Source organism: Symphalangus syndactylus, chromosome X, assembly GCF_028878055.3.
Source record: "Symphalangus syndactylus isolate Jambi chromosome X, NHGRI_mSymSyn1-v2.1_pri, whole genome shotgun sequence".
Lineage (NCBI taxonomy): Eukaryota > Metazoa > Chordata > Mammalia > Primates > Hylobatidae > Symphalangus > Symphalangus syndactylus.
In genome coordinates, this window is record NC_072447.2 from 78,093,155 (window position 1) to 78,112,342 (window position 19,188).

The 19,188-nt window shown below is 44.3% G+C and overlaps 1 protein-coding gene across 4 annotated transcripts in view; it reads left to right on the top strand.

Moving 5' to 3' along the window:
• KIF4A (kinesin family member 4A) overlaps positions 1-19,188 on the top strand; it is a 130,779-nt gene that overhangs the window by 73,222 nt on the left and 38,369 nt on the right. For all 4 annotated transcript variants that reach the window (XM_055266826.2, XM_063635127.1, XM_063635128.1 and 1 more), the window contains exons 16-18: positions 7,882-7,985; positions 8,935-9,079; positions 9,831-9,941. In XM_055266826.2, the coding sequence (XP_055122801.1) occupies positions 7,882-7,985; positions 8,935-9,079; positions 9,831-9,941 (360 nt within the window). The remainder of the gene's footprint in view (positions 1-7,881; positions 7,986-8,934; positions 9,080-9,830; positions 9,942-19,188) is intronic.

The following is a 19,188-nucleotide window of genomic DNA, read 5'->3' on the forward strand; positions in this document are numbered from 1 at the left end:
TTATTCTCTTTGAAGCAATTGTGAATGGGAGTTCACTCATGATTTGGCTCTCTGTTTGTCTGTTGTTGGTGTATAAGAATGCTTGTGATTTTTGCACATTGATTTTGTATCCTGAGACTTTGCTGAAGTTGCTGATCAGCTTAAGGAGATTTTGGGCTGAGACAATGGGGTTTTCTAGATATACAATCATGTCATCTGCAAACAGGGACAATTTGACTTCCTCTTTTCCTAATTGAATACCCTTTATTTCCTTCTCCTGCCTGATTGCACTGGCCAGAACATCCAACACTATGTTGAATAGGAGTGGTGAGAGAGGGCATCCCTGTCTTGTGCCAGTTTTCAAAGGGAATGCTTCCAGTTTTTGCACATTCAGTATGATATTGGCTATGGGTTTGTCATAGATAGCTCTTATTATTTTGAGATACGTCCCATCAATACCTAATTTATTGAGAGTTTTTAGCATGAAGGGCTGTTGAATTTTGTCAAAGGCCTTTTCTGCATCCATTGAGATAATCATGTGGTTTTTGTCATTGGTTCTGTTTATATGCTGGATTACATTTATTGATTTGCATATGTTGAACCAGCCTTGCATCCAGGGATGAAGCCCACTTGATCATGGTGGATAAGCTTTTTGATATGCTGCTGGATTCAGTTTGCCAGTATTTTATTGAGGATTTTTGCATTGATGTTCATCAGGGATATTGGTCTGAAATTCTCTTTTTTTGTTGTGTCTCTGCCAGGCTTTGGTATCAGGATGATGCTGGCCTCATAAAATGAGTTAGGGGGGATTCCCTCTTTTTCTATTGATGGGAATAGTTTCAGAAGGAATTGTACCAGCTCCTCCTTGTACCTCTGGTAGAATTCAGCTGTGAATCCATCTGGTCCTGGACTTTTTTTGGTTGGTAAGCTATTAATTATTGCCTCAATTTCAGAGCCTGTTATTGGTCTATTCAGAGATTCAACTTCTTCCTGGTTTAGTCTTGGAAGGGTGTATGTGTCGAGGAATTTATCCATTTCTTCTAGATTTTCTAGTTTATTTGCGTAGAGGTGTTTATAGTATTCTCTGATGGTAGTTTGTATTTCTGTGGGATCGGTGGTGATATCCCCTTTATCATTTTATATTGCATCTATTTGATTCTTCTCTCTTTTCTTCTTTATTAGTCTTGCTAGCAGTCTATCAATTTTGTTGATCTTTTCAAAAAACCAACTCCTGGATTCATTGATTTTTGAAGGGTTTTTTGTGTCTCTATTTCCTTCATTTCTGCTCTGATCTTAGTTATTTCTTGCCTTCTGCTAGCTTTTGAATGTGTTTGCTCTTGCTTCTCTAGTTCTTTTAATTGTGATGTTACGGTGCCAATTTTAGATCTCTCCTGCTTTCTCTTGTGGGCATTTAGTGCTCTAAATTTCCCTCTACACACTGCTTTGAACGTGTCCCAGAGATTCTGGTATGTTGTGTCTTTGTTCTCGTTGGTTTCAAAGAACATCTTTATTTCTCCCTTCATTTCATTATGTACCCAGTAATCAGTCATTCAGGAGCAGGTTGTTCAGTTTCCATGTAGTTGAGCGGTTTTGAGTGAGTTTCTTAATCCTGAGTTCTAGTTTGATTGCACTGTGGTCTGAGAGACAGTTTGTTATAATTTCTGTTCTTTTCCATTTGCTGAGGAGTGCTTTACTTCCAACTATGTGGTCAATTTTGGATAGGTGTGGTGTGGTGCTGAAAAGAATGTATATTCTGCTGATTTGGGGTGGAGAGTTCCGTAGATGTCTATTAGGTCTGCTTGGTGCAGAGCTGAGTTCAATTCCTGGATATCCTTTTTAACTTTCTGTCTCGTTGATCTGTCTAATGTTGACAGTGGGGTGTTAAAGTCTCCCATTATTATTGTGTGGGAGTCTAAGTCTCTGTAGGTCTCTAAGGACTTGCTTTATGAATCTGGATGCTCCTGTATTGGGTGCATATACATTTAGGATAGTTAGCTCTTCTTGTTGAATTGATCCCTTTAGCATTATTTAATGGCCTTCTTTGGCTCTTCTGATCTTTGTTGGTTTAAAGTCTGTTTTATCAGAGACTAGGATTGCAACCCCTGCCTTTTTTTGTTTTCCATTTGCTTGGTAGATCTTCCTCTATCCCTTTATTTTGAGTCTATGTGTGTCTCTGACGTGAGATAGGTTTCCTGAATACAGCACACTGATGGGTCTTGACTCTATCCAATTTGTCAGTCTGTATCTTTTAACTGGAGCACTTAGCGCATTAACATTTAAGGTTAATATTGTTATGTGTGAATTTGATTCTGTCATTATGATGTTAGCTGGTTATTTTGCTCGTTAGTTGATGCAGTTTCTTCCTAGCCTTGATGGTCTTTACAATTTGGCATGTTTTTGCAGTGGCTTGTACCGGTTGTTCCTTTCCATGTTTAGTGCTTCTTTCAGGAGCTCTTTTAGGGCAGGCCTGGTGGTGACAAATTCTCTCAGCATTTGCTTGTCTGTAAAGGATTTTATTTCTCCTTCAGTTATGAAGCTTAGTTTCGCTCGATATGAAATTCAGGTTGAAAATTCTTTTCTTGGCCAGGCGCGGTGGCTCAAGCCTGTAATCCCAGCACTTTGGGAGGCCAAGGTGGACGGATCACCAGGTCAGGAGATTGAGAGCATCCTGGCTAACTTGATGAAACCCCATCTCTACTAAAAATACAAAAAAAGTTAGCCGGACATGGTAGCAGGCGCCTGTAGTCCCAGCTGCTTGGGAGGCTGAGGCAGGAGAATGGTGTGAACCCAGGAGGCGGAGCTTGCAGTGAGCCGAGATCATGCCACTGCGCTCCAGCCTGGGCGAGAGCGAGACGGAGACTCCGCCTCAAAAAAAAAAAAGAAAATTATTTTCTTTAAAAATGTTGAATATTGGCTCCCACTCTCTTCTGGCTTGTAGAGTTTCTGCCGAGAGATCCGCTCTTAGTCTGTTGGGCTTCCCTTTGTGGGTAACCCGACCTTTCTCTCTGGCTGCCCTTAACATTTTTTCCTTCATTTCAACTTTGGTGAATCTGACAATTATGTGTCTTGGAGTTGCTCTTCTCGAGTAGTATCTTTGTGGTGTTCTCTGTATTTCCTGAATCCAAATGCTGGCCTCCCTTGCTAGATTGGGGAAGTTCTCCTGGATAATATCCTGCAGAGTGTTTTCCAACTTGGTTCCATTCTCCCTGTCACTTTCAGGTACACCAATCAGACATAGATTTGGTCTTTTCACATAGTCCCATATTTCTTGGAGGCTTTGTTTGTTTCTTTTTATTCTTTTTTCTCTAAACTTCTCTTCTTGCTTCATTTCATTCATTTGATCTTCCATCACTGATACCCTTTCTTCCAGTTGATCGAATCAGCTCTAAGGCTTGTGCATTCATCACGTGGTTCTCGTGCCGTGGTTTTCAGCTCCATCAGGTCCTTTAAGGACTTCTCTGCATTGGTTGTTCTAGTTAGCCATTTGTCTAATCTTTTTTCAAGGTTTTTAACTTCTTTGTCATAGGTTCGAACTTCCTCCTTTAGCTCAGAGAGTTTGATCATCTGAAGCCTTCTTCTCTCAACTCGTCAAAGTCATTCTCAGTCTACCTCTGTTCCATTGCTGGTGAGGAGCTGCATTCCTCTGGAGGAGGAGAAGCGCTCTGATTTTTAGAATTTTCAGTTTTTCTGCTCTGTTTTTTCCCCACCTTTGTGGTTTTATCTACCTTTGGTCTTTGATGATGGTGACAAACAGATGGGGTTTTGGTGTGGATGTCCTTTCTGTTTGTTAGTTTTCCTTCTAACAGTCAGGACCCTCAGCTGCACGTATGTTAGAGTTTGCCAGAGGTCGACTCCAGACCCTGTTTGCCTGGGTATCAGCAGCGGAGGCTGCAGAACAGTGGGTATTGGTGAACAGCAAATGTTGCTGCCTGATCGTTCCTCTGAAAGTTTTGTCTCAGAGGAGTACCTGGCCGTGTGAGGTGTCAGTCTGCCCCTACTGGGGGGTGCCTCCCAGTTAGGCTACTCGGGGGTCAGGGACCAACTTTAGGAGGCAGTCTGTCCGTTCTCAGATCTCCAGCTGTGTGCTGGGAGAACCACCACTCTCTTCAAATCTGTCAGACAGGGACATTTAAGTCTGCAGAGGTTTCTGCTGCCTTTTATTTGGCTATGCCCTGCCCCCAGAGGTGGAGTCTACAGAGGCAGGCAGGCCTCCTTGAGCTGTGGTGGGCTCCACCTAGTTCGAGCTTCCCAGCCTGTTTGTTTACCTACTCAAGCCTAGGCAATGGTGGGCGCCCCTCCCCGAGCCTTGTTGCTGCCTTGCAGTTTGATCTCAGATTGCTGTGCTAGCAATGAGCAAAGCTCCATGGGCATAGGACCCTCCAAGCCAGGCGCGGGATACAGTCTCCTGGTGTGCCATTTGCTAAGACCGTTGGAAAAGCGCAGTATTAGGGTGGCTGTGACTCGATTTTCCAGGTGCTGTCTGTCACCCCTTTCCTTGGCTGGGAAAGGGAATTCCCTGACCCCTTGCGCTTCCCAGGTGAGGCGATGCCTCGCCCTGCTTTGGCTCACCCTTGGTGTGCCGCACCCACTGTCCTGCACCCACTGTCTGACAATCCCCAGTGAGACAAACCTGGTACCTCAGTTGGAAATGCAGAAATCATTTGTCTTCTGCGTCGCTCACTCTGGGAGCTGTAGACTGGAGCTGTTCCTATTCAGCCATCTTGGCTCCACCCCCTAGAAACTATTTTTCATCTATTGTATTGGTAACAGTTTTTAGGTGTAGCAATATCAAATGTTGACAAGGGTGCAAGCAAAGTACTCTCATACATAGCTGGCAAGAGTGGAATAGCCGCTTTGGATGACAATTTGGCAGTATCTATAAAAAATGAAAATGTATATCCTCATGACTCTGTAATTCCCACTTCTCTCTACCCTAGTAAAACCTTGCACATGTGCACAGAAGGCATGTAGCAGAATATTTAATTATGGCAAAAAAATGAGGCAGATCTATATATGCTGATATAAATAAATACACACGTGTGTGTGTGTATATACTATATACTTACATAAATGATATATTCTAGTAATGGATATTATGTGATATGTAATATATAATACATTTGTTTAATATATAATCATGCACCAAATAATGACATTTCAGTCAATGACAGACTATGGATACAGTGATAGTCCCATAAGATTATAATACTGTATTTTTACTGTACCTTTATGTTTAGATACAAAATACCATTATGTTATAATCGCCCACAGTATTCAGTACAGTCACATGATATACAGTTTTATAGCCTAGGAACAATAGGCTATACCATATAGCCTGGGTGTATAGTAGGCTATACTATATAGATTTGTATAAGTGCACACTATCATGTTCACACAATGATGAAATTGCTTAACAATGCGTTTCTCAGAATGTATTCCTGTTATTAAGTGACATATGACTGTAAATGTCTAGATATGTAATATTTGAATATGTAAATGTCTAGAAGAAATGGAAGGTATGCATCAAGCTGATAACAGTGCTTACTTCTGTAGGGGGACTGGAATTTTGGCAGGGGTGAGGCAGTCAAGGAGACTTGACCTTTATAAGTATTATCTATTTTTTATATAAATATATGTTACTTCTATAAGTAAAAATATAGAATATATTTTTCTGTAAGTATAGATAAATATAGAATATATGTAATATAGAATAAATCATATATATTCTATATATATAGAATAAATATAGAATGTATCATATATTTCATATATATTCTATATATATAGAATAAATATAGAATATATCATATATTCTATATATATAGAATAAATATAGAATATATCATATATTCTATATATATAGAATAAATATAGAATATATCATATATTCTATATATATAGAATAAATATAGAATATATCATATATTCTATATATATAGAATAAATATAGAATATATCATATATTCTATATATATAGAATAAATATAGAATATATCATATATTCTATATATATAGAATAAATATAGAATATATCATATATTCTATATATATAGAATAAATATAGAATATATCAAATAAAGAATATATGAATATACACATACATACATACACACCCAAGTTATTAGTGGTTTTAAATATGCAGGGTAGGTTGGGCGTGGTGGCTCACGCCTATAATCCCAATACTTTGGGAGGCCAAGGGAGGTGGATCACTTAAGCTCAGGAGTTCGAGACCAGCCTGGCCAACATGGTGAAACCCTGTCTGTACTAAAAATACAAAAATTAGCCAAGTGTGGTGGCGGGTGCCTGTAATCTCAGCTACTTGGGAGACTGGGGCACGAGAATCTTTTGAACCCAGGAGACAGAGGTTGCAGTAAGCCGAGATCACACCACTGCACTCCAGCCTATGTGACAGAGCAAGACTCTGTCTCAAAAAAAAAAAAAGCAATATAACTATAAAGATTGATTTTCATTGGTTATACTGAAATGACTGAGTACATTGCTTGGAAAACAGCTCTAGCCTATTTAGAAAGCATTTAGAAAGCTTCTCTGATATAGCCCCACCTGATCTGCCTCTGCTTCTTTGTGTCAGTCTAATACTGGTCTAGGGCGTGCATATAATCTTCTTGGCTGCCAACTACTCATCCAGTCAGTTTTCTCCAATCTTTTTTGGTTATGAGAATAGGATGGAATTTGAGTTTTCCACTGTCAAACTTCAGTTTCTAGACTTCGTTTCCTAAATGCATGCAGAACTGCAGTTGTTATTGAGTAGATAAGTTTGAAAGTTCTGAATATAAGAATATTTGTGCAGTCTTTACAGTTTACAAAGTGTCTACCTTTTTATCTTATTTGATCTTCCCAACAACCCTGTGAGGTAGGTGTTATTATTAATTATTGACATAGACAGGGAAACCTTTGAGAGTCCCCAAGAGTTCCCCTAAATCGAATGATTCACTAGGAGGACTCACAGGACTCAGCATATAGTCATACTCACAGTTAAGATTTATGGGGCTGGGTGCCATGGTTCATGCCTATAATCCTAGCACTTTAAGGAGGCCAAAGTGGGAGGATCGCTTGAGCCCAGGAGTTTAAGACCAGCCTGGGCAACATGGCGAAACCCCATCACTACAAAAAAATACAAAAATTAGCCAAGTTGGTGTCAGACTCTTGTAGTCCTTGCTACTCAGGAGGCTAAGGTGGGAGGATCACTTGAGCCCTGGAGATAAAGGCTGCAGTGAACCATGATCATGCCTCTGTACTCCAGCCTAGGTGAGAGTGAGCTGTCTCAAAAGAAAGAAAGAGAGAGACAGACAGAGAAGGAGGGGGAGAAGGGGGAGGGAGAGAAAGGAAAGGAAGAAGGAAGAAAGGAAGGAGGGAGGGAGGAAAAAGAAAAGAAAAAAAGAAAGAAAATAAGCAAATGAAGAGCCAGGTGTGGTGGCTCACATCTGTAATCCTAGCACTTTGGGAGGCAGAGGCAGGAGGATCACTTGAGCCCAGGAGTTCAAGACCAACCTGGGCAACATATATATATATATATATATATATATATATAAAACTAGTTATATACATATTAGTTATATATATACACATATACATACACACACACACACACACACATATATAAACTCTTTTCTGAACAGAAACCAAAACTAAAAGATGAAGTGACTTTCCTTAAAGATACTTATATAGTAAGTGTGGCAGTCAAGATTAAAACCCAGACCCTCAGATTCCAAACATTTCCTACTACATAATTTTAATCTCCATCAAATCAAGAATAAATGTTTTCAGCGTGCAATTGAAGTGGTAAAATTTAATGCATAGTTCCTTGAGACATGGAATGCTGAAGTGATTTTTCTTCTTGTGCCATGTAATGTCTTCTTTGTCTTTGACCTATAACCTTTCTAGGATAACATAAAAGAGCTAGAATTAGAAGTCATCAATCTGCAAAAGGAAAAGGAAGAATTGGTTCTTGAACTTCAGACAGCAAAGAAGGATGCCAACCAAGCCAAGTAAGAATAAAGTTAATAAATGTTATTTCAAGTCCCTACTATGTGTGAGGAGCTTTGCAAGAAATAGAGAAGTAGAAGTCCCATTTACTGCCCCTAAAGATTTAAACCTAATTATGAAGAGAAAACCTAAACACAAAAAATGGTTAAATAATTGCAATTTTAAATAGCATCTGAAGTTGACAGTAAAAGAATGTCATAACACAGCACATGATTAGTAGCCAAATAAATTTCTTAGGCAGTAATTGTGTTAAGAGTTCAGAGGCGAGAAATATCAATTCAGGTTACCATGATCAAGGAAGGCTTTGTAAAAAGTTACCATCTGAGCTGGCTTTTGAAAGATTATCACACTTACTAGATAACAGCAGTTTCTTTGTTCCTGCACTAATGGTAAATTAGCTTGTGAATGGAATTAATGTCCAGGCTAGTGATTTAAAAAATCAATCTAGCCATCTCTTACCAGTTAAGAATAAAACCAAAGCAGATAACCATAACATCCTACTCTCCTTCAGACCTCTGCCGTATGGGCTATCCTACCTTCTTTTTACTCAGTGACTCCATTTTATCTCTCAGTTGAGTCTAAAGCTCATGTTTGTAAAAGTTATGCTGAATGTTTACTTTCTATGTCAGACTTGTATAATAATCATCAGAATTATTCTTCATAGCTAAAGTGAAGTGAAATGCCTTCAAAGAACCATTTTGATGCAAAAGGGGCGGCGTATATTAAGGCAGTTGCATTGCTGTGTACTAAAAGTTGTCTTACTCTTTGTATTAAGCTCCTATTATTGAGACAGGTTTGGTTGTTTGGGTGGTATTCTTTTTTTAAGATGGCTATGTGACTAGTCACCTATTTTATATTTGTCAGTGTTGTAACTCTGGGAGTCTAGTATTATGTCTTTTGAAGTCAGGCTTTGCTGCTGGTAGTCCTCACTTCTACAGCATCTGTGTTTAGGTTGAGTGAGCGCCGCCGCAAACGCCTCCAGGAGCTGGAGGGTCAAATCGCTGATCTGAAGAAGAAACTGAATGAGCAGTCCAAACTTCTGAAACTAAAGGAATCCACAGAGCGTACTGTCTCCAAACTGAACCAGGAGATACGGGTAATAAATTCTCATCCTTGCATTTACCCCCATTGGAATTTACAAACATAGGTATTCCATTTAGAAATATACTAGAAGTGTTTTCAGGTGAGAAAATAGCAGGCAGGGCAATCATTTCAAGTGTGTGAATCTCCACAAATGTCCCTTTTGCAGAACATTGTGGTAGTGGTCATCTAGGATCTGCTTAATAAAACCTTGCTTTGACATTCAAAATTTAATGTTAGAGTCTCTGAAACCAAAGAACAAAGACATCTCCATACTTAGTGGGTTATATCCTGATCACCTTCCATGATCACGCAGCATAATTTCCTAAAGTACTAACAAGATGACAGACACCTAGAGAAAATTCTCAGTTATTGAACGTTCAACTTGTGGCACCAACAAATTGGTGGTTATAGGCTACTTGTACTGAAACCTTTAGAATACAATGGTTGCTAGGTGGATTTGTCCTGGAGGCTTAGTAGATGTTTCCTTGAAATTTCATTTGTATACAGCGAATTTAGGGCTGGATTTAGCTTGTAGGTACATTTTTATTTAATTTCTTCTCAGTGTTCACTTGTATAGTCTATATTTGGAAACCCTGTGCAAGCATAGCAAGGGGTATTGTAAGCCTAATCAGGGAATCTGTTGGGGACTGCTTTCCCAGCCTAGTTCTGGCTTTTCTCTCTTCTTAATGGTAAGTCTGTCCATCCGCACCAGCCTAGAATAAAGTGCAGATGACTAATACTTTTGCTGGTTTTTGTTTTTATAGATGATGAAAAACCAGCGGGTACAGTTAATGCGTCAAATGAAAGAAGATGCTGAGAAGTTTAGACAGTGGAAGCAGAAAAAAGACAAAGAAGTAATACAGTTAAAAGAACGAGTAAGTAACTAAAACTTCTTGAAGGCCTGGCTAATAAACCCTTCTCTGAGCTGACTAACAATTTTAATGCTTCTCTTCAAACACCTCGTGTCTCCAAAAGTGTGATGTTTTCATGAATTTAACAACTTTGTATTAAATGTCTACTATGTCTATTATGTGCAAGGTACTATCTACTAGGCACTATTAGAAATAGAAAAATTAGTAGTATATAAGCTCTGCCCTTGAAGAATGTCTTACCTAAAGGAGATGGTAAGATATAAGCATGGATTTCTCAAATACAAGGAAGAAAGAGATTTGGGCTATGAGAATAAAATAACAAAGTAACTAAGAGAAAAGAAAGCAAATTTGCAGTTGGAGTGAAAAGATGATGGTTGAATAGGCCCTGAATAATAGGAAGGGTTTTGATAGAGATAAGTATAAGCATTCCAGATAGATAGATCAAAGAAATAGAGATGACAACTTTGTAGACATATTCAAGGAATGGCAAGTGGTCCAACTGAGGTGAAGTATAGTAGTGGACCATTCCATTGGAAAGGCAAGTCGAAGCTGGATTATTAAAGATCCAAGAAGTTTGAACTCATTTTGTTAGCATAAAGATTTTTAAGGGTTTTTAGAAAGTGATATCAACAAAATACTGCTTTAGAAAGATATATCTGGGAATAATGTATAGAGCAAACTGTAATATTGAGAAACAGAGGCCAGAACACAAGAAGATATTGTATAATCCAGAAGAATTATAAAGGCCTGAATATACATCTGACAACAGAGCCCCCAGAATATATGAAGCAAACACTGACAGAAATGGAGAGAGAAATAGACAAATCAACAGTAATAAATATTTGGAGACTTCAATCCACCTCCTTATTTTCTTTCTTTTTTAGAGATGGGGTCTCGTTCTGTCGCCCAGGCTGGAGTACAGTGGTGCAATCATAGCTCACTGTAGCCTCAAACTCCTGGTCTCAAGCAATCCTCCCACCTCAGCCTCCTGAGTAGCTAGAACTACAGCTATACACCATCACACCTGGCAAATTTTTTATTTTTTGTAGAGATGGAATCTCACTATGTTGCCCAGACTGGTCTCGAACTCCTGGGCTCAAGCAGTCCTCTCACCTTGGCCTCCTAAAGTGCTGGTATTACAGGCATGAGCCACTGAACCCAGCCCCTACTTTAATAATGGATAGAACAATAGGCACAAGATCAGCAAGGATATTGAAGACTTCAACAATATAATAGTTAGCATTTTCATATCTACATTCATAAGAGATATTGGTCTGTAGTTTATGTAATATGCTAGATTATACACTGTACCTAACAGACATCTATAGACTACGCCAACCAACAACAGCAGGATATACAGTCTTCCTAGGTGCAGATGAAACATTCTCCAGGATAGACCATATGCTAGACCTTTTATGCCTCAATAAATTTAAAAGTATTGAAACAGGCCAGGCATGGTGGCTCACACCTGTAATCTCAACACTTTGGGAGGCCAAGGTGGGCAGATCACCTGATGTCAGGAGTTCGAGACCAGTCTGGCCAACATGATGAAACCCCGTGTCTATTAAAAATACAAAAATTAGCCAGGCATGATGGCACGTCTGTGATCCCCAGTATTCAGGAGGCTGAGGCGGGAGAATTGCTTGAACTTGGGAGATGGAGGTTGCAGTGAGTTGAGATCGTGCCACTGCACTTCAGCCTGGGCAACAGAGCAAGACTCCGTCTCAAAGAAAAAGTATTGAAAATAATACAAAATCTGTTCTCTAACCACAATGGAATGAAATTAAAAATCAGTAACAAAAATAAATTTAGGAAATTCACAAATATGAAGAAATTAACATAATCCTAAATAAATAATGGGTCTAAAAGGAAGTCATAGGGAAATTAAAAAATACTTTGAGATTAATAAAAACAAAGATACAACATACCAAAACTTATGGGATACAGCGAAAACAGCGTTTGGAGGGAATTTTATAGTTGTAAATGCCTATATTAAAAAATGCAGAAAGGCTTCTTTAGCCCCAGCTACTTGGGAGGCTAAGATGGAAGGATCACTTGAGCCCAGGAGTTCAAGACCAGCCTGGGCAAAACTGTGAGACTGCATCTCAGTTTTTTTTTAATTGAAGAAAGATCTTAAACCAATCACCTAGCCTTCTACTTTAAAACACTGAAAAAAAGAGAGCAAACTAAACCCAAAGCTAGTAGATGAAAGGAAACATTAAAAGATTAGAGTAGCCTGCCTGCCTGCCTGCCTGCCTGCCTGCCTGCCTGCCTGCCTTCCTTCCTTCCTTCCTTCCTTTCCCTCTCTGGCCCAGGCTACAATCTACTCGGCTTGCTGCTGCCCGCGCCGCGGACTGCCTGGGAGTGCCGGCGCGCGCCACCGCTGCCTGCCTTTTCTCCTTTGGATGCAGGCACGCGTTCGCCATCTTGGCCACGCTGGTCGCCAGCTCCTGACGGCGAGTGCTCTGCCTGCCTCAGCCTCCCGAGGTACTGGGACTACAGACGGAGTCTCGCTCACCCAGTGCTCGGTGTTGCCCGGGCTGGAGTGCGGTGGCGTGGTCTGGCCTCACGGCAGCCTCTACCCCCCGGCCGCCTGCCTTGGCCTGCCAGGGTGCTGGGATTGCAGCCCCTGCCCGGCTGCCACCCCATCTGGAAGGTGGGGAGCGCCTCTGCCCGGCCGCCCCGTCTGGGAGGTGAGGAGCACCTCTGCCTGGCCGCCCCGTCTGGGAAGTGAGGAGCGCCTCTGCCCGGCCACCCCGTCTGGGAAGTGAGGAGCGCCTCTGCCCGGCCACCCATCGTCTGGGAAGTGAGGAGCGCCTCTGCCCGGCCACCCATCGTCTGGGAAGTGAGGAGCGCCTCTGCCCGGGCACCCTGTCTGGGAAGTGAGGAGCGCCTCTGCCCGGCCACCCCGTCTGGGAAGTGAGGAGCGCCTCTGCCCGGTCACCCATCGTCTGGGAAGTGAGGAGCGCCTCTGCCCGGCCACCCATCGTCTGGGAGGTGAGGAGCGCCTCTGCCCGGCCTCCCATCGCCTGGGAGGTGAGGAGCGCCTCTGCCCGGCCGCCCCGTCCGGGAGGAAGTGAGGAGCGCCTCTGCCCGGCTGCCCCGTCCGGGAAGAAGTGAGGAGCGCCTCTGCCCGGCCGCCCCGTCCGGGAAGAAGTGAGGAGCGCCTCTGCCCGGCCGCCCCGTCCGGGAAGAAGTGAGGAGCGCCTCTGCCCGGCCGCCCCGTCCGGGAAGAAGTGAGGAGCGCCTCTGCCCGGCCGCCCCCGTCCGGGAAGAAGTGAGGAGCCCCTCTGCCCGGCCGCCCCGTCTGGGAAGTGAGGAGCGCCTCTGCCCGGCCGCCCCGTCCGGGAAGAAGTGAGGAGCGCCTCTGCCCGGCCGCCCCGTCTGGGAAGTGAGGAGCGCCTCTGCCCGGGCGCCCCATCCGGGAAGAAGTGAGGAGTGCCTCTGCCCGGCCGCCCCATCCGGGAAGAAGTGAGGAGCGCCTCTGCCCGGCCACCCACCGTCTGGGAAGTGAGGAGCGCCTCTGCCTGGCCACCCACCGTCTGGGAAGTGAGGAGCGCCTCTGCCCGGCCGCCCCGTCTGGGAAGTGAGGAGCTCCTCTGCCCGGCCACCCACCGTCTGGGAAGTGAGGAGCGCCTCTGCCCGGCCACCCACCGTCTGGGAAGTGAGGAGCGCCTCTGCCCGGCCACCCACCGTCTGGGAAGTGAGGAGCGCCTCTGCCCGGCCACCCACCGTCTGGGAAGTGAGGAGCGCCTCTGCCCGGCCACCCACCGTCTGGGAAGTGAGGAGCGCCTCTGCCCGGCCACCCTATCTGGGAAGTGAGGAGCGCCTCTGCCCGGCCGCCCCGTCTGGGAAGTGAGGAGCGCCTCTGCCCGGCCACCCATCGTCTGGGAAGTGAGGAGCGCCTCTGCCCGGCCTCCCATCGTCTGGGAGGTGAGGAGCGCCTCTGCCCGGCCGCCCCGTCCGGGAGGAAGTGAGGAGCGCCTCTGCCCGGCCGCCCCGTCCGGGAAGAAGTGAGGAGCGCCTCTGCCCGGCCGCCCCGTCCGGGAAGAAGTGAGGAGCGCCTCTGCCCGGCCGCCCCGTCCGGGAAGAAGTGAGGAGCGCCTCTGCCCGGCCGCCCCGTCTGGGAAGTGAGGAGCGCCTCTGCCCGGCCGCCCCGTCCGGGAAGAAATGAGGAGCGCCTCTGCCCAGGCACCCCATCCGGGAAGAAGTGAGGAGCGCCTCTGCCCGGCCGCCCCATCCGGGAAGAAGTGAGGAGCGCCTCTGCCCTGCCACCCATCGTCTGGGAAGTGAGGAGCGCCTCTGCCCGGCCACCCACCGTCTGGGAAGTGAGGAGTGCCTCTGCCCGGCCGCCCCGTCCGGGAAGAAGTGAGGAGCGCCTCTGCCCGGCCGCCCCGTCCGGGAAGAAGTGAGGAGCGCCTCTGCCCGGCCGCCCCGTCCGGGAAGAAGTGAGGAGCGCCTCTGCCCGGCCGCCCCGTCCGGGAAGAAGTGAGGAGCGCCTCTGCCCGGCCGCCCCGTCTGGGAGGTGAGGAGCGCCTCTGCCCGGCCACCCATCGTCTGGGAGGTGAGGAGCGCCTCTGCCCGGCCACCCATCGTCTGGGAGGTGAGGAGCGCCTCTGCCCGGCCACCCGTCGTCTGGAAAGTGAGGAGCGCCTCTGCCCGGCTGCCCCATCTGGGAAGTGAGGAGTGCCTCTGCCCGGCCACCCATCATCTGGGAGGTGAGGAGCGCCTCTGCCCGGCCGCCCATCGTCTGGGAAGTGAGGAGCGCCTCTGCCCGGCCACCCATTGTCTGGGAAGTGAGGAGCGCCTCTGCCCGACCACGCATCGTCTGGGAAGTGAGGAGCGCCTCTGCCCGGCCACCTATCGTCTGGGAAGAAGTGAGGAGCGTCTCTGCCTGGCCGCCCTGTCTGGGAAGTGAGGAGCCCCTCTGCCCGGCTGCCCCGTGTCTGGGTAGAAGTGAGGAGCTCCTCTGCCTGGCCGCTCCGTCTGGGAGGTCTACCACGGAGGCCAGAAGCAATGTGGGGGCTGGACGTGGTGGCTCACGCCTGTGGTCCCGGCACTCTGGGGGGCGAGGCGGGTTGATCACTTCGGGCTAGGAGTTCGAGACCAGTCTGGCCAACTTGGCAAAACATGAAGAATACAACAGACAAACCAACCAACCAACTCAATGACAACAAAACAGGTCTACCCTGGAGTCATACTCTAATTTTTTCTATTTTCCTCCCTTTCTGATCCTTTATCCCACTTTCTTTTTCTTCCTCTTCCTTCTCCCTCTTCTTTGTCAAATAGAGGATTGAGTTATTATCACTGATCCATATAAAGTCCCTCTCTCATTTATTTTAACTCCCACCCCCATTTCTATTCCCCGACTTCCCATGTGCAACCTTCCTAATATGTTTGATACGCATCTTTTTGTTTGTATGTATTTTTAGAAAATGTTTATTGTTTTTGTATGCAAAAAAAATTAATAAAAAAAAAAAAAAAAGATTAGAGTAGAAATAAGCTGGGCGTGGTGGCTCAAGCCTGAAATCCCAGCACTTTGGGAGGCCAAGGTGAGCAGATCACCTGAGGTCGGGAGTTCGAGACCAGCCTGACTAACATGGAGAAACCCTCTCTCTACCAAAAATACAAAATTAGCTGGGCATGGTGGTGCATGCCTGTAGTCCCAGCTACTTGGGAGGCTGAGGCAGGAGAATCACTTTAACCTGGGAGGTGGAGGTTGCAGTGAGCCGAGATTGCACCATTGCACTCCAGCCTGGGCAACAGAAGCGAAACTCTGTCTCAAAAAAAAAAAGATTAAGGTAGAAATTAGTGAAATACGAAATAGAAAATAATGAGAAAATCATTGAAACCAAAAGTTGGTCTTTTGAAACGATCAACAAATACTGACAAACCTTCAGATAGCCTTAATAAGAAAAAAAAGACGCCAGGCGCAGTGGCTCACACCTGTAATCCCAGCACTTTGGGAGGCCAAGGCGGGCGGATCACGAGGTCAGGAGATCGAGACCATCCTGGCTAACACGGTGAAACCCCATCTCTACTAAAAATACAAAAAAAAAAAAAAATTAGCCGGGTGTAGTGGTGGGTGCCTGTAGTCCCAGCTACTCAGGAGGCTGAGGCAGGAGAATGGTGTGAACCCGGAAGGCGGAGCTTGCAGTGAGCGGAGATCACACCACTGCACTCCAGCCTGGGCAACAGAGCAAGACTCCATCTTAAAAAAAAGAAAAAAAGAAAGAAAATTTAAATTACTAAAGTTAGGAATGAAAGAGGGAATATCACTACTAGTCTTGCTGGAAGGAAAGGATTATAAGGAATTACTATTAACAGCTGAACGCCAACAAATTAGATAGCCTAGATTAAGTAGACAAATGCCTGGAAAGACAAAAACTACAAAAACTGACTCAAGAAGAAATAGAAAATCTGTATAGACCCATGACAAGAAGTTAAATTAGTAGTTTAAAAACTTCCCACAAAGAAAAGCCCAGGCACAGATGGCTACACTGGTGAGTTCTATCAAACATTTTAAGAAAAAATACCCATTTCTTGGCCAGGTGCTGTGGCTCATGCCTGTAATCCCAGCACTTTTGGAGGCTGAGGCAGGCAGATCACCTGAGGTCAGGAATTCGAGACCAGCCTGGCCAACATGGTGAAACCCTGTCTCTACTAAAAATACAAAAATTATTCGGGTGTGGTGACACACACTTGTAATCCCAGCTACTTGGGAGGCTGAGACACAAGAATTGCTTGAACCCAGGTGGTGAAGGTTGCAGTGAGCCAAGATCACACCGCTGCACTCCAGCCTGGGCGATAGAGTGAGATTCTGTCTCAGAAAAAAAAAAAGACAGAAATACCCATTTCTCAGAAACTCTTCTGAAAACTAGAAGCAGTGGAAACGCTTCCCAACTCATTCCATGAGGTTTGTGTTCCCTGATACCAAAACCAAAGACATCATAGGAAAAGAATACTACAGACCAATGTATCTTCATATAGGCATGAAAATCCTCAACAAAGTTCTAGCAAACTGAATCCATCAACATTTAAAAGGGATGATAGGCTGGGCGTGGTGACTCACACCTGTAATCCCAGCACTTTGGAAAGCCGAGGTGGGCAGATCACTTGAGGTCAGAAGTTTGAGACCAGCCTGGCCAACATGGCGAAACCCTGTCTCCACTGAAAATACAAAAAAAAAAAAAATTAGCTGGGCATGATGGCATGTGCCTGTAATCCCAGCTACTCGGGAGGCTGAGGCACAAGAATTGTTTGAACCCAAGAGGCAGAGGCTGCAGCGAGCCAAGATCGTGCCACTGCACTCCAGCCTGGGCAACAGAGTGAGACACTGTCTCAAAAAAAAAAAAAAAAAAAAAAAAAGGATGATACACTTATGACCAAGTGAGGTCCATCTGAAAAATGCAAAGTTTGTTTAATATATGGAAATCAATTTATGTTATATACTGTATCAGTAGGAAAAAGGACAAGAACCACATGATCATCTCAATAGACACAGAAAAAGCATTTGACAAAAATCTAACACTCATGATAAAAACACTCAAGAAACTAGGAATAGAAGAGAACTTCCTCAGCGTAATGAAGGGCGTGTATGAAAAACCTACAGCTAACATCATACTTAATGGTGAAAAAGAGCATACTTTTCCCCTAAGATCAAGAACAAGACAAGGATGTCCACTCTTGCCATATCTATTCAACATTGTCCTGGAGGTTCTAACCAGGAAGTTTAGGGAAGAAAAATATATAAATGGCATCTAAACTGGAAAAGGTGAAGCAAGACTATCTCTGTTTATAGATGACATGATCTTGTATATAGAAAATCCTAGAGAATCCACTAAAAGTCTATTAGAATTAATATATGAGTTCAGCAAGGTTGCAGAATATAAGATCAATATAAGAAAACAAGTTGTGGTCTGGCACGGTGGCTCACGCCTGTAATCCTAGCACTTTGGGAGGCCAAGGCAGGCATATCACTTGAGGCCAGGAGTTTGAGACCAGCCTGGCCAACACGGTGAAACCCCGTCTCTACTAAAAATACAAACATTATCCAGGCATGGTAGCACATGCCTGTAGTCCCAACTACTTGAGAGGCTGAGGCACGAGAATCATTTGAACCCAGGAGGCAGAGGTTTCAGCGAGCTGAGATCAGGCCACTGCACTTCAGCCTGGGCTACAGAGCAAGACTCTGTCTCAAAAACAAACAAAAAAAAAGGAAAAGAAAAGAAAATCAGTAGTATATTTATATACTAGCAATTAACAATTTGACAATGAGATTAACAAAACAATCCCAGGGCCGGGTGTGGTGGCTCACGCCTGTAATCCCAGCACTTTGGGAGGCTGAGGTGGGCAGATCACAAGGTAAGGAGTTCGAGACCAGCCTGGCCAACACAGTGAAACTCTGTCTCTACTAAAAATACAAAAAATTAGCTGGGTGTGGTGGCAGACACCTGTAATCGCAGCTACTCAGGAGACTGAGACAGGAGAATCACTTGAACCCATTGTTTTATATATGGAAAGGGGTTTAATATATGGGAGGTGGAGGTTGCAGTGAGTCGAGATCATGCCACTGCACCACTCCAGCCCAGGCAACAGTGAAAGACTCCGTCTCAAGAGAAAAAAAGAAAGAAAACAATTCCATTTATAATAGCATCAATACAAATAAGATACTTAGGAATAAATTTAGCAAAAGAAGTGTAAGACTTGTATACTTGAAAAGTACTAAACATCATTGAATTTAAATAAGGAAGACTTAAATAAATGGAAGGATATCCCATGTTCATGGGCAGGAAGACTTGATATTCTAAAGATGGAATACCCTTCAGATTGCCTTACAGATGCAACACAATCCCAATGAAATTCCATCTGGTTTCTTCACAGAAACTCACAAGCTGATTCTAAAATATATATGGAAATGCAAGGGACCTAGAATATTTAAAGCAATCAAGGAGAAGAACAAATTTGTAAATGTCACATTTACTGATTTAAAAACTTTCTACAAAGCTACACTAATCAAGACTGTGTGGTACTGTGTAAAGATAGACATATAGGTCAATGGAATAAGATTGAGAATCCAGAAATAAACTTACACACTTATGGCCAGTTGATTTTCAACAGTAATGCCAAGACAATTCAATGAGGAAAACAATTTTGTCTTTTCAACAAAGAGTCCTAGAACAACCAGATAGTCACATGCAAAATAATGAAGTTGAAACTTGTGGCCAGGCACAGTGGCTCACGCCTGTAG